Source organism: Ixodes scapularis, unplaced genomic scaffold (assembly GCF_016920785.2).
Source record: "Ixodes scapularis isolate PalLabHiFi unplaced genomic scaffold, ASM1692078v2 PGA_scaffold4__175_contigs__length_147842914, whole genome shotgun sequence".
In the NCBI taxonomy this organism is placed as follows: Eukaryota; Metazoa; Arthropoda; class Arachnida; order Ixodida; family Ixodidae; genus Ixodes; species Ixodes scapularis.
Genome location: NW_024609879.1, coordinates 136,941,622 through 136,957,673, shown reverse-complemented (window position 1 = coordinate 136,957,673; position 16,052 = coordinate 136,941,622). Strand labels below are relative to the sequence as shown.

Here is a 16,052-nt window from a genome sequence, read left to right as displayed (position 1 = left end):
TCATTCATCCGAACTACTCATTTTCACGAGCATGTCAGAACTCAGATCTGAATCCAGTCTTTCGGTTTTATCTATAGGTAGAAAACAGTCTCAACTGTGCTTCTTTTATAAGCTGTACTATAACCTCCCACATCTAAGATCCACTTATTTTCATCCTCCTTCCTCCGTATCTCTTCGGTGTGATCATTCTTTCAAAATAGAACGATTCCAATCACGCACTATTCGGCACACATTTTCCCCACTTTCACAATGCGTCAACAACTGGAATTCCTTGGCTGAACTTAGGGTATCAGACAGTAAGCATCTTTTGATCCGCTCCAAGTGCAAAGCCTTTTTTTATATTTTGTATCCTTTTTTTATTTGTTCTTACTTGCCTTCAATTTCTTATTGTTAGATTTTTTTTTAAACTTTTGTTAAAAAACATCTTGAACTTGAACTTGAACTTGAGCAAAGACCCTGACCAATTTTTGCTCAAACAGACCATCAGCCTTCGCTAGTGTTATATCGTGAACAAGAGAGCCGAGACAGGCTTTTCCTTCTGAAAGGCTCGATGTTTTAATGATGAATTCCTGGAGGTCGCGAGGTCTGGCGGCGTGCCGCACGCAGGGCTAGCGCCACCGCCGCCTGTTGGAATGCCATCCCTTCCAGTATACCACAACTGGAAACACCGTCAAATAGACAAATTTATTAGCCAGGAACTGTACACACAAACAGCGGCTATAGATTTAAAAGCGGTAAGTAACGCACGGATAGAAGATAACACCATAGCGCGTAGTGACACAATTTGAGAAATGTGCTCGACTGCCAATTTCCTAAAATTGCATGCCGTTCTCCTGCTCTCTGGACTCCTGAAATGGAACTCAGAGTATAGAGCTGGCTCACGGCTCACGCACGTGCAGCATACTACTTATCCAGGCGATTCTGTGCCGCCTCGTAGCTGCTTGCAACGTCTGCTCGCCGGAACTTTAAATGTCGCTTTAAAGCTGCATTCATACTGGCGTTCGAATTGCATCCGCGAAGCGGATCTGCTCGTTTTCACCATCAAATGCGCTCGAAATTGGACTGCTTCTTTCAGCAGCCGCGTTCGCAACCACTTTAAAAATGCTACTCAGCCGCCAGTGTGAATGCGGCGTAAGAATTAATTGCGTTACACAATATTCTTGTATCGCCAGGCGGACAATATGTTCAGAAGAGAATGAAACCAAAAAATGTGGATAATACGACAATTCACGAATCAATTTTGAATTAGACATTTTATAGTATATCTTTATATTGAAGAAATAGAGACAATCAATATTGAAGGCCAGCCAAGCTTTCAAAAATCCTGGATCGAGCACGCAATTGGAGTTATTCATTGCCAAATTTTGTTCTGAAAATCTAATGATACCGAAACCAGGTGCGCGATCTCCGCCGGAAAGGCAACCATCGTCTAACGTAAGGGGGTCACGTGTTAATGACGAAATTGCGTCACTTTTGCGACACAGCGCGACGGAGCTGTTTGCAGCCGGTGCTTTATTTCATTTCGCACTAAAACGATAAAGTCGTGTCCAAACCAAAAAGAGAGCGTAAAGCGTGCACATTTATATAGAGAGACTTTCTCTTAGTATGTTGTCCGTGAATATCGCCATGTCACTATGTTTTCATGAACTTGGAATATGCAATGCACTCATGATTAGAATATTAAAAAAATATATATACTCTCTTGACGCGCAGGCTTGGTTGCCCACATGACGGGGATAAAGCGCCTTCCCACCTGCCAGGCTCTCCTGGGGCCGAATCATGTTCGGGGAGTGATAACTTTGTAATGGCCACACAAATCACGTTGGGGAAAAACAAAAATATCTACCATTTGTCAGATTGCAGCAAAGAAAGTATACGGCATGTTGTAGGGTAAGTAACACACGATGAAGAATAATGCTGGAATTTCTCTGAAACCTGCATATTAAAGCAGAGGTTTGCTATTTTATCATATATGCATAGATGTTAAACTAAGTTCGACATTACGTAACTATAGAAATATTGAAAAGATATGAGGTGGGTTGGAAGTGGCGTGAATTATTTGAGAGATCAGCTTGATCCTTGAGCACAATGTCAAGCCCAATACAACTCCACATCTTCTTTCAAGTGCACAATAATGTGTGCTTGTTTAACCCAAAATACACGTTTTTACTATTGGGGAAGAGATCAAATAGTCACGCCTCTAGCGGTACGCTTCAGCTGTAGGGAAAATAAACCGAATTTTCTTGTTTGTTTTTTTATTAGAAAAATCGAATACGACGATTCGAAGGCCGCTGCTCGTGCGACCAAAACACTGGTTAGAGTGAAGCGCTTGTTGCCCAGAACGTGCTAGGCGAGATTCCATTTTTTTTTGTTATTCTTTGTCAGTAAACAGATGCGTGTGGGGATAACAAGCTCCATAAAGCGCCCCCTATAGTTCGATCGCCTGCCCAATAGCTACAGTCGGACCACTTAAGGCTGAGTCCCCACGGCGACCATCATTAAGAAGCGTAAAATATTTGACTTCTAGATGGCGACATCGACCCGTGTTGCCTTTAGTGTTGCCGAAAAACTGGTATGGGCTCGTGGCACAGGTTTTAAATATAAATTGGTGTCTGTGTATGTTTATTGAGCCAAAAATTTAGTCTGCCTCAAAGTGCGATTTGTCTCCCAGCTGTAAACGAGAAATTTAGCCAGTGCACTACAACCGGTAGTCTGGGGTCTTTAACGTGCACCTCGCAGTAGTGCTACACGACCGCATGCCGGTACGATGCTCACCCAGATCGAAACGAGCATGGGTGGGGATCGAACCGAGGATCCCTGGGTTCCGCAGCGCGATCTTTCGCTCCGCGTGCGCCGAGCTGGTGTGCGCTTGCCCACGTTCACCGCGTGGTCTCGCCAGCGTGACGCGGACTCAGCGCTGCCCAGTTTGCACGGCTGCTAAGCACACAAGCTAGCTCAGCCAGCTCATCTATGGCTGCATTTACATCGATGCGACCATAGCTCATCGAATCGAGATTTGACTGTTTTGATAAATAGTAGATTGGTAGAAGAGGGAAGAAGTAAAGAGACAAGGTGGGTGTCAGTGGTCCTTGCTCGATTCGATGCGCTGCGATCGTATCCATGTAAACCCAGTCATAGCCTCCTCTATTAGAGGCGAGATGTTTCGGTGGCGCCCTCGTTTGGTTACCTTTCGTGACGTCATTACCTTGCGAACAACAAGTTTGATGGTGTTTGCAATGAGCATGGTGAAAGCCTGAAATCATGGCGCTCTCAAAGCAACACTGCCAACGCCGTCAAAATTGAAGTTATTTCATTCCTCTTAGTTGCGTCAATAAGAAATCCTTTGCTGACGTCATAGTCAGCATTCGGCCATTTGTGGTGGGCCGACTACAACGACGCTTTCGATCACTCACGTCGCCAATACTCACAAAGCCTGGCAGTTCGACGACGGAGCCATAGAGTGCCCGGTCGCAGATTTGGAGCGCGAGGATCTGGTAGCAGAGAGAGAGCCTGTCTCGGGGAGTCCGGTACTCAGCGCACAGCTTTTGCAGCGGCGAGGACCCGAAACATGGTTTTCAAACCCGACAAGAAAAGAAGCGGTAGCCCAAAGAACGCGAGAAGCACCAAAGGAACATTGCATCGCTCGGAACAAGTGTGTTTCAGTTTCTCGCCGCAGCGGGGCGCCCGTTACATGACTCTTGCCTGCCGTTCTACCTTTTCACTTTCGGCGGCCGCGTCACGTGACGATCTGCCAGGCTTTGTCAGTATAGAGGAGGCTGTGACCCAGATCATCGGAAGATGCCAAGCTGTGTAGCTTTTATTCTCTGACATGGGCTGCTGATTCGCGGTGCAGTAATTTCTAACTGCTTTAGTGCAAGCCATCACTAATTTATAAAGAAAAGATGTGGCGGTTTAACTTCTTAATTTTTGTGAATAGAAGCAAAATAATGCTCCGCATTAACTCTTAGCAGGTTCTCTCCTTGAAGACACAGGTTGCCATGGACGCCTTCTAGAAAGGTAGCGACGCTTGGCGATTGACTTATCTAATGATACGATAACAATTGAAAAACGATTGAATGTTAAAGAATACTGTTTCAACAAACAAAAAGTTAGGGTTCAAATTAGCTGGTGATGGTTGAACATATTTTAAGATAAAACCCCGAGACGAACGAAAAACACGAAGGACTTTGTTTGTTGTGTTTTCCTTCATTTTTTTCGTCTCGAGGTTTTGTATTTAAATACTGTTTCGCAGGAAAGCGCTGCGCTACATATGGGTTAAATGAAAGTGTCTAAATAAAATCTGTGCTTACAGACGATGGTATTTTCTGAGGCGCCAACTACATTAGGCAGATTGAAGCCGGGGTCACAGTTCTCATACATCTTAAAAATGACAGTCTGGAAACGCGAGTCATTGCGACATCCTTGGTTAGAATGCCGCGGGCCAAGTTTTCTTCTTAAACTTATTATCATGCGTTATTCGAAGCACGGATATCGCGGTGAGTGGGATCGTGTTCGCATCTGAACGCAAACTGCATTTTGTATGACGTATGAGGGCGCCTCGATGTCCTTCTGTTTAGGGTGATGCCATTCTTTGTAGTACCCAATGTCGACAGCACGTTCTCATAGGGAAAATACAAAGAAATCTATGAAAGACGATGTGGCTGTAGCACAGTTAGTGCCACGAGCGAGCACCACGATAGAACAACACACGACAAAACATCACCCGTCAAAACAGCACCGCGTCAAAAAAGCACAGCGATAGAACAGCACGCGTTTAAACAGCAATCGAGAAAACCGCACGGCGTCAAATGAGCAGAGCGACACAAGAGAACGCGGCAAAACATCACACCAGCAAAAGATCACGCACGTAAATGCATGCTGTTTTGAGAGAGCCGCCTGACTCCATCAAAAATTTAATCTTATTCCATTGGAGAGAGTTCGCTGGCCACGCCAGGCCGGAAGAGGGTAATCCTGGCTCTATTGGATAATCGAGTCACTAGATTCTTCGGGGGGGGGGGGGGGGGGGGCAGATCTGGTCCACTGACTCCACTGAACACTAGAATCTTATATTTTCTTTGAGAGGTATCACTACGGGGACATCTCTGGGCTACCCCGAGGGGAGTCAGCGTTGACTCCTCTTTTTGTATGGTGTACAAAAAGAGGAGTCAACACAAAGGACAAGAGGGTATCCTCAAATGCTCAAGGAGAGTTCAAGAGTTGTGTTGGTTGCAAGGCATCACTAGGGACATTACAGACATGATCGAAAGGTGTACAAGCTGTCTGCAGCAAAGGCAACACAGAAGCCAACCGCGGATTCTAAATCAGTGCCAGCCTATGAATTTTTATGAACAGGTCTTCCTTTCATTTTGGTCACAATTCAGCAGATGGCACAAGCGGCCATAAACAAACAAACGAAAAATTTCAAAATAACTTCCTATTATTTTTTGGCTGATTTTCGACAAAACTGAGGAACCTACATTGAAATCAAAAGCTTCTAATTTGTGTATGCAACAATCTACCTCGTTTACACTAACATTATCTCTCAACTGGTTAAACATAGTAAAATAACCTCTTTTTGTCTTAGATAAATTTGTTTTTGCAGATTCAAACCATTTCACAAAAAATCAAATGGTGAATTTTGAAAGAAGGGCAATATGCAAACGACTATATAATAAACTTTGTCAGACAGAAGTTTGGATACCTTGTGTTAACACCTAACGGAGGTGCGCTTTTACCACGAAAAAACGCCTACTTTTGCCCTTTACTTCTGTTTTCATGCGAGCCTTAAAACAAACGTTAGACACAAATCCTTATGCAATGCAGTACTCATTTTGAAAGTAGACCCATCAATGACTGTTACAAGTTTTAGATGCACGAATCGCGCCGATGTTATAAAATTGATCGTGCATCTATACTCGTTCTTCAGCGTTCTTAATGACCAACCCGCCTTTCAGTGGGATGCGGAGCAATAATATTGTGTTCGGTACACGCCATGCCGTAGTTTTATAAGGTTGAGTGTCTACGGAAAATGTGCGGTAAGGCTGGCTTGACACCGATCCCCGTTTCAGCGTCTTGACTTTGTTTCTCCTCTAACTCCAATCTCGCGCGTTAACGCCCAGCAACCACTGCAACAGCGGTGTGCTAAAAACTGTATTCTTCTTGGAAACAATACAGTTCAAGCACCATTTAGAGAGATACTAACTTATTTATAACGTCAGTTAGGCTTTTGTCTCAGATAAAATAATAACTACAGTCTCCCTGAACCACTTCCATGAAAGTCACACAGCAGCACACCAGAGCAGAATAAAGCGGCCGCAGTTCTCCGCACCTGTCAGGGTGTCACCTGAAGCCAAATTCTGATGGGTCGATGCTACCTTGATTTTTTTTCAATGTTTCAGCAAACCAGCAGATCATTTTAGTACAGATCAATCTTAAAAAAAATATTTTTTCTTCTCCCAGAGAACACTAAATTTTTGTCAATTGACCTCCGAAATACACTAAAAATGCCGTCTCAAACGGCACGTTCTAATTGTGTTATCTGATTCACAACCGTTTATAAAGATAAACTGCCTGTTTATAGTGCCTTTATTTCTTTTAGAGAGAGCCAATTTGAATGCCTGAGAACTGAAACGCATGACACCAATCTAGAAGCAAAAAGGCTGCCTGGCAGTTTTACAATTCCAAACGAAATTTGCGAGAAGGAACTTCTAGCTCTAAAACGTGCTGGTGGATTTCATCAAGATGAGGTAACAACATCGCAATATGTGTATTATACGTATAGGTTTTACGAGAACAGGTGAATGAATATCCATAAAGTCAAATTTGGATAATGCTGTTTACTTAGACGCCCCAAACCAGAATGAACAGGTAACGATATATTTACAGAATGCCCTATAATTATCTCAAATTATGTTCGTACATCTAGACATCCACATATCCAAAATAAAATGGCGCAAACGAATTGTAAATTCGTAAACAACAAAAAAAAAATATACGTATTCACTACGTAAATTGTGAGACTAACATTTTAAGGAAACTAAACTTATCTGAGGACCATAATAATATAACTTGGTAAATCTTGTCATTCTGCAAAACATTCTTTTTTTTATTTTTTTAAGAAGTCTATATTTAGTGGAATAAAATTATTGCTATAGAAGAGCCGCATACGGCTTTTAGCGTTCTAAAGTGCGACTCGCGGCTCCCTGCCCTACCCCGCCCCCCTTTCCCGCTTCCCTCCCAGTCACACGAGCACTTCCCGAAAAGAGAAATGGAACGCGTTGTGAGCCTTAAGACAGGTTGCGGTTCGGTAGTCTTGAGCTACTGCTATTTTACGTACAGGTGGACTGCTTTTGACTCGAATAGATTGAAAGTAGTTCGTGTATCGTTTATTGCTCTAGAGTCTAGACAAACGTTTAACCCCCCCGCCCCCCTTTTTTTTTTTTTTTTGCGGCTCTTGGGATTTTTGTGGTTTTGTTTGCGGCTCTTAGCCCGGGTCAGCCTGGCCACCCCTGTTATAGACCGACACGCGGGCTTGACGTCACAGAGCTGCAGCGGCGCTGCGATCGCACCGGAGCAAAGGAGCCTACATACGGGACTTCCGTCTTAGGGTGGTGTCAGCCTTTGACCCACCAGTTGCCGCCACCCGCCGGCTCTCAGTGTTGCCAGTTCGGGTTGCCACGGTGACGCGACGACGCTGCGCCATCTTGGGGCCCTGGTAAGACCAAACGTAATGTACAGCTCCGTGTCTAGGTCGCGGTCCCGTCGTGTTTACCGCGGCTCCTTTTCGACGACGACGTTCCCGATAGCGCTGGTGCACGCTACGTGCTTTTAAAAGACTTGAGGAGCAGAAATGCCCGTATGTTGCGTTCCGCAATGTACGAGCCACAACAGGCAAGGAGTACGAATGTTCCCGGCTAGCCCTAATCGGAAGAGACGCTGGCTTGCTCAAGTGAGACGGGACCGCTGGGAGACCCCTCCTGCTTCTCGTGTTTGCTCCGTGAGTATATTTTAAGTTCTGTTGAGCCCCTTCCTCCGATTCGTCCGTCATGTGCTGTCTTCGTTATCGTGCGTCGTGGGCTCGAGCCATCGCGGCATTAAAATATCTTGAAAGGACACCGACTGTGACTTTCTCATGTCTGCGTTCATGTGTTGTGATCTTACGACGCACGCGTTTGCTGTTTTGAGAGCCTACAAGGTACGTTCGACGTGACGCAAAATAAACACTAAAATTACGTTACAAGGTGAAGTGATGGGTGACGTAACCTCACCCTGCTATTGTGCGTTACGTCCGACGTTACGTAACTACATCCTTCATATAGAGCTGCGTCTGCTCGGTCAGACTCCTCCCTCCATATTTGTATAGTCTCCTATATATTCTGTTTCGTTACGTGGCCGAGTGAGTTCGAATTTTGTCGCCGAGCGTGTAATCACTTCAAGTGTTCGGTACCCGCGATAGTTTATGGGATTTTTTATATTTCTTTTTTTAAAGGTAGCACGTTGGGGGTCACGTCATTGGTGCATACGAGTACAGCGCCGATAATCATATGTGTCTAGGAGCGCACTCGCGATGGCTCGCGTTTTTAGCATTTGCTGTCAAGTGCTAGCGCGTTTGAACTTAGTTTATGTGGGTAAACGACTGATGAGAATCTATAGGAGCAGTGGGCTATAACCATATGCATGCATTCTCAAACCCGGAGCTTGTCACTGATTCCAACCGGATTGCACATTCTATGCCATAGACTATAACACTAGATATTGCATAAAACTTCTATTGGATGTAACCAAGGATGTTAGAAGCAACGCTAAGTTGCTAAGTTACGTGTGGTACGGACAGCACGCCGAACATTCGAGTTACAGAACAACAACACGAGTTCAGGAATACCATTCACTATCATGATGACTGCAGACCAGATGCTCACTTGTCATGGGGTGTGTTCATGTATACTGTAAACTGTCTACATCCTGTGCATGTGCATGAACCATAACAATTGCATTTGTTCATCACTGTAAGACATACTCGGTTCTTTTTATTTCAGATGCATTTTGAGGACAGAAGCTTCGAGCAAAACAGACAGGATGGTTTGAAGAAATTGAGGCCTGATGCGGTTCCTACACTTTTTCCTTATCGTGGTAAGTGTGGTAATTTTATTTATTTTTCGATTCAATCTTTATTTGATGAAATAAAGACTGGTCGTTTAATGTTAGGTCGGCACTTCAATGCTAGTAGGGAAATTGATGTATGTTTGTACATACGTGTAATGTATGTACGCACTCTTACTCACCACATTGTTAGACTGCTGAACAAAAAATAGAGCCCAGCTCAATATGTTGGAATAACTCTGAGATTTTGGACAACAGACGACGAACAAGAGGACGACAAGAGGTCTCGTCACCTCTTGTTAATCGTCGGTTGTCCTAAGTCGTAGGGCCATTTCAACATGTTTAACTTTCACCAGCTCGTTTGCGTCCTAACTTTCTGTTCATAGCATAGCTAGGTTTTTACGGCATCCAAAGTGTTAAACAAATAAGCAGAGTGTACTAGTAACCGAAGATAAAAAAACTAGCTTAGTGTTTCAATAATTAGCCTTATTTTCTTGTTTTTCCTCTGGGGCAGAAGAGTAAAGGTGGTAGAAAGGGTGGTGTGTCGTTATCAAAAAAATTAGGAGCAGATTCAATACTTTTTTGTACTGTATCTAAGTAATACAAACTGAAACAAGGAGTTTGTGAATTTCAAGTTGTTGAATAAATATGTAAATTAATAGTTACAAGTACCTATGTTTATTTGGGGTTTGAACTGATTTTTCCAGCCATCCCAAAACACCGAAAGCCGCCAAAAAAGCGTGCTTGTGCATCGACAGCTGCACCACTCTCATGCCCAGCGCTCGACGGCTGTTGCAAGTGACCCAGACAACACTGCGCCGTCTGTGCGTGCCCATGCATCGTTGGCCACTCCAGTGCCTGATGTGGCTCTCGCCAATGTTGCAAGTGAGCCAGGCGGTGCTGCTTCAATCATCTGTGCTCGTAAATCAGCAGCTGCTCCAGTGCCAGACGCCGCTCTCTCCATGAATGCCCATTCGTCAGCAGCCGCTCCAGTGCCATGTATTGTTTTGAACAGCACTGCGAATGGCCCGGACAACGCTGCTTCGCCCGTGTGTGCCCATGCATCGGAAGTCACTCCAGTGCCTGATGTGGCTTTCGACAACGTTGCCAGTGAACCAGACAGTGCTGCTTCATCCATCTGTGCCCGTAATTCGACAGCTGCTCCAGTGCCAGATGCTGTTCTGTCCATGCGTGCCCATGCATCAGGATCGGCTCCAGTGCCACATGTTCTGAACAGCACTGCAAATGACCCGGACAGCGCTGCTCCGTCTCTGTGTGCTTCAGTGTCAGCAACTGCCCCAATGCAAAACATTGCTTCTGAGATTTCCAATGAACCGATCAACCGGGCTCTGTCCATGCATACCTATGCATTAGCAGCCACTCCAGTGCAACATATGGCTCTCGACAATGTTGCAAGCGGGCCAGCCAGGCAGCATATAATCGAAGCACAGGGTAGCCTTCCTAATGGACAAATACTCTCATCACCCTCTTTTGCCCATGGAGGGAGCACAACCTCGACCTTGACATTAGTGCGCCGAGAGAACGCCGAGCTACGGAAAAAATACAGTGATTTGAACTGAAAATACAAAAACCTGCAAAGCCTTCACGAACAAGCAAAGTCAAAACTCCGCAGTATTCGGAAGAAGATGGCGTCCGCCCTGCAAGAGATAAGTGCATTGAGAACATCAGCTATTCTTAACGACTAAAAAAACGCTCTCACCAGAAAGACCACGAAAGGCCAGAAGTGGTCTGAAAAGACTATCCGGGAGGCTCTGAAGATCAAGCATGCCTGTGGTACGACTGGATACGAACTGCTGAGGTGTTTGTCGTATCCACTACCTTCCAACAGGACGTTGATTCGTAGACTCCAGAATATTCCTTTCCTGCCTGGTGTCCTTGAAGAGGTACTAGAAGTACTAAAGCGCAAGGTGGAGACAATGGAAGATGTTGAAAAAGACTGTGTGCTCTTCATGGAAGAAATGGAGATCAGTCAGGGCTTCGACCATGACCGCTCACTTGACTGCCTTTTTGGGAATACCACACTTCCAGAATCTAGCATTAATGTTGCCAACCATGCACTCGTCTTTATAGTTGGTGGGCTAAACACGAGGTGGAAGCAAGTCATTGCCTGCCACTTTACTGGGCGGTCAATCAATGGTAACATTTTGAAGGATCTTGTCTTCCATTTGATTGAGCTCTGTTCCAGTATTTCCCTGCGAGTGCTCGTTGTCACAAGTGACATGGGGGCCGCCAATCGTGCAGTGTGGCGTCTGCTTGGATTATCGAGCCACAGACACTCCGAGACTGTCTGCTCTGTTGCACACCCGCAGCTTGAAGGCAGGAAGCTGTTTTTCATGGCTGATCCAGCCCCACGTCTTAAAAAATATTCGTGCTCAGCTTCCTTGTGTTGACACCTTTACTCTAGGAGAAGAGACGGTCAGGGAACAAAATCTTCCAGGAAGAACTGTAGACATAGATCACGTTGAAGCTGGTTGTCTTATGACAAGAGTAATGACCTGAAGATTGCAAACAGGCTTTCTGACATTCATGTTAGCAGTGGACACTTCACAAAGATGAAGGTAAATATTGCTGTGCAGATGTTTCGTGAAGCTCCTCCTGCAATTCGATATTTAATCCAGCAAGGAGCCTTGCCACCTGAAGCTAAGGCGACAGCATGGTTTTTCGACCTTGTGAGCAGGTGGTATACCCTGATTTCGTCACGACACGCTGTGGTTGCTTTGAGCCATTTCGACCCTGCAAAGCACAAAGAAGCAGTTGAAACCCTGGAACTTGCATGTACCACCTTCTGTCAAATGAGCATGGGAGCAACTGCACACTGGAAACCACCACAGGCAGGTCTTTTGGTGTCAACCATTGTTGTTCTGAACCTCTCAAATGAACTCTTGAACAAGCACAAATACAAGTACCTCCTCACCGGTAGGTTGAGTCAAGATTGTCTTGAAAACATCTTCTCCGTCCTAAGGCTCAAGAAACCTGTCCCAAGTGCATACGCTGTAAAGTGTGCTTTAAAGTTGATTTGTGTTGGCCAGTTCTTGCATACGCCCACATCTTCTAGCTACAGCGTTGATGACAGCATGCACCTGGCTGACCTCCTCAAACCCAGTCTCAAGAAACGAGAAGAGGTCGACCAGGAATCTGAAGAATTGAAAACCTTGTTTGTGTGTGGTCTGACTGGAGTTAAATGCGACATTCTTGCCTATGTGGGAGGTTTTCTTCTCAAGTCTCTCATCAAGTCTATTGGCATCTGCAAGGACTGCGAGGGAGCCCTAGTTGGAGATAGTACAAACCAGTACAGCAGCCTAATCCACCTCAAGGAGTATGTCAAGAATGCTGGTAACCTCGTTCAGCCCAGCCAAACTGTGATGAGTCTCTTGATAGAGTGCGAGGAAAACTTCAGGGCTTTTGCACAAATGAATGAAATTCTGACGCTCAGAACTCTATTCACCAGCATTTTGAATGCACTGCGCAAGTCCGTGAGAGTACGGCTAGGCTGCTGTGACATGCACCATGCTCGAGCAGAAAAGATGCTGCTTGAGAAGTACGTGAGAACGAGGCTTATGATTTATCGTCGACAGCAACATGCACAGATAGTAGATGGAGCATCGAGCAAGTCATGTGCTGCGGCAAACCCTGACTAACTTCCGGATAGATCATTTTAGCTAGCGGCGGGCCGAGCTGCACTTCTGCACTCCCGTGTCGCATTTACTGAGCTGCCAAAGCCCTATGTACATGTCTTTCACACCATGATTTTCCACATTGTTGTTGGCATTGTTTTAGAGTTATGTTATCAACACAGGGTAATACTGCTATGCAAAGTGCACTTCTGCGATTTTTTGTTTCTCAATTACCAGCACTGTTCTTTGTTTAGTTTCTTGCTTTTTAGCCCCATTCAAGATTAAGTTTTCCTTGGCAGACGCTTTGGTTTGTTGATTTTTGCATATGCTTGTATCGTGAAATGTGTTTATTGTGATGTCATTCACAGCATGTTTCTGCGAGGACAGCCATGCAGGCTAATAAATCGACTTGTTATAAATGCACTTCGGCTGTTTTCATTTGTCAAATGCTTAACAAGTAGAAAATATAGTAGTAAGTGTGATTATGGGGTATTGAAAAACCCAAGAAAATCAAACTTCGCAACAACATAACTGTGCACATCATGAAATGGCTCCCCCAGCCCTCCCATACATGGCTGCAGAACGATGAATGAATTAATCAAAGTTTATTGAATAACAGGGTAGACCAGACTAAGAAATAGTCTACACTTTGCTTCGAGCAGCACAGCGGAATTACAGTGACGTGTTGTGCTAAGGTAAACAAAACGTAATAAGCTGCATGATCCCTTCAAAGTTATTATCCTTTGATAATACTCCCCCCTTACAAAAAATGTAACCAATTTCTAAAGAATTTCTAGACATAATTATGGCTAGAAAGCATAGATTTCCTAGGGAGACTGTATCCACTTTTTTAACCATTGTCTACAGATCATTGGCCGCTGCTTCCGACAGGTTTTGTGTATACTTCAGTGTACAGATAATGTGTCGACTCTGTACACCAAACATACAGACATTCTAGCAACACTCCTATCCCATTTCCAGCGCGAATTAGAGAGTTTCTAACGATTTGCTGTAGACAAGTGATAAACATTTTTTTTTATGTTTCTCAGGGCCGGATCTTGTGACGGTAAATTCCTGTGACTATGTAGTTCACTTCAAGCCTGTGGTAAGGGCGTTTCTTACCCTACTGAAAAAAAAAAATATATATATATATATATATATATATTGGAAATTCCAAGGGCTGGCAAACTGGTCGATCCGTTTGAATCAAACGGGTACTAAGCTTGTCGATCCGTTTGGATCAAACGTGATCATGGGATACGGGTACCCGTTTGAAACGGTACCCGTTCGAAACGGTACCGCGTTTGATACCGATGCCCCTTTGATACAGGTGCCCGTTGGATGCGGGTGCCCGTTTGATACGGGTGCCCGTTCGACCTGGCACGGGACCATACGTTTGAACGTGCCTTTTGAATTGGCAAATTATGCGCTAGCCCTAAATGGGTATCATCCGGGAGGTTGGTTATCTTAAACCTATTTAAGATGTCCCGAAACTCATAAACCTATTTATAACATGGAGGAAACACGTAGAACAATTGTACACCCGTAGGTGCTTGCAAATGGACAGTAAAAGAGACACACAAGATTGTTTTCCATTCTCCTCGAAGTTTATTACCTCTTCTGTAGGCAAGTACAAATGTGCAAGCGATTTGTGAAATATGAGAGGCAGTCTAAGCTTTTATACGACTGAGAAGATTGCAAAGCAAACACGAATCGACGTAATTCTAGACTATAAAGGTAGATTTTCGGGGAAATTATTCTCCCGGCTGCCGCAAGAAGAGACGCTGCACAATTATATAGATAATCTGGAAGAGTACGCGTAGAAGAACGGTCAATCGTTGCCAAGAAGTAGGTTGCAGTGCACTTACCATAATAATAGCAGACTTGAAAGATGTAATCCGTCATATTTGTCGACACGGTCAAAGCAGGACAATCACACATACACCAACGAGAAGGAATGGCTCTTTGGAAGTTTCAACACGATGCGGCGCACAAGCTGTCATTTGCCGAACCCAACCAAATCGCAAGAATTCCTGACTTCTTTAAAGAATCGCTTGTTGCCGATATGCGCGTAGGACTTTCCGAACACTGATAGCTTTGGCGCACATCCAATACGTTGTCGAGACATCCTAATAAGAGCGGTTAGGCGACAGATCAAAGCAGGTAAGACGAGCGAATTTCGAACTGCAACTGAGAACAAGCAAAGAAAAAAGCGGCGGCCAGGCGCGCCAGTCCGGATCTCGATGCTTATCAGCGTTTAGCTGGCGCGCTGCTGCGGGTCACGTGAGAGAGGTGACAAGAGAGGAGGGAAAGGGCGCGGTGGACGTGCAGGACACCGGGACAGCACCGAACCCTCTCCCCCGGGCATTCCAGTGAGACGTGTTTATGTAGCGAAGAAAGGTAAAAAAAAACAGGCGAGCTGGTGAATGGTATCCATAATAAACCTGAGACGAAGGAAAAATAAAAAAACGGACAGTACAACGAAGTCTCTAACACGGCTTGAAAATGTATTTAACAACCATTGTCTTATATACACGTCACCGACCTCCAAAACAGTTCAAAAGACCTCCTCGCCCACTTTACACAGTACCCTCACCCTCAACATAAACCGAACAACGCACACAAAGCAAACACGCCCAAAACACAAAGGGACGCTAACTCGAAAAGGGAAAGCAGGAACTTCCGCACTTGACAAGGTCAGACCGAACCAAACATCACTTGTAAACTCTTTTGTTCCCCTATCACAAAACAAACAAAGTTGCCAGAAAAAAAAAAAAAAAAAGGAAGAGAAGAACCCGAACCACGAAACAAGTGACCGAGCACAAAAGGGCAGTTCAAAATAATGCACCGAACTCTGAAATTGCTAAACATGTAGGCGAGTGTAACAACTGTGTACCAGAGTGGGAGGGTACAGAAGTCGTACATAGAGAAAAAAATAGCCATACGAAAGTGTTAAAGGGAACTTTACGTATTTTAAGCTTCGGAAACTATATTAGTCAACCTTCATTAGCTCTTGATAAGGGAACAAAAAAGTTTCCAAATTTATAATTTTTTCTTTTCTTTTTTTTTTTTTTTTGTTAAGTGCTGGGTCACTTGTTTCGTGGTTTGGGTTCTTTTCTTCCTTTTTTTTTCTGGCAACTTTGTTTGTTTTGTGATGGGGGAACAAAAGAGTTTATAAGTGATGTTTGGTTCGCTCTGACCTTGTCAAGTGCGGAAGTTCTTGCTTTCCCTTATCGAGTTAGCGTCCCTTTGTGTTTTGGGCGTGTTTGCTTTGTGTGCGTTGTTCGGTTTATGTTGAGGGTGAGGGTACTGTGTAAA

The 16,052-nt window shown here is 44.5% G+C and overlaps 1 protein-coding gene across 1 annotated transcript in view; it reads left to right on the top strand.

Moving 5' to 3' along the window:
• Positions 1 to 16,052, top strand: part of LOC115322494 — a 150,543-nt gene that overhangs the window by 127,728 nt on the left and 6,763 nt on the right. The window contains exon 11 of the mRNA XM_042293718.1: positions 6,599 to 6,746. Coding sequence (XP_042149652.1) covers positions 6,599 to 6,746 — 148 coding nt within the window. The remainder of the gene's footprint in view (positions 1 to 6,598; positions 6,747 to 16,052) is intronic.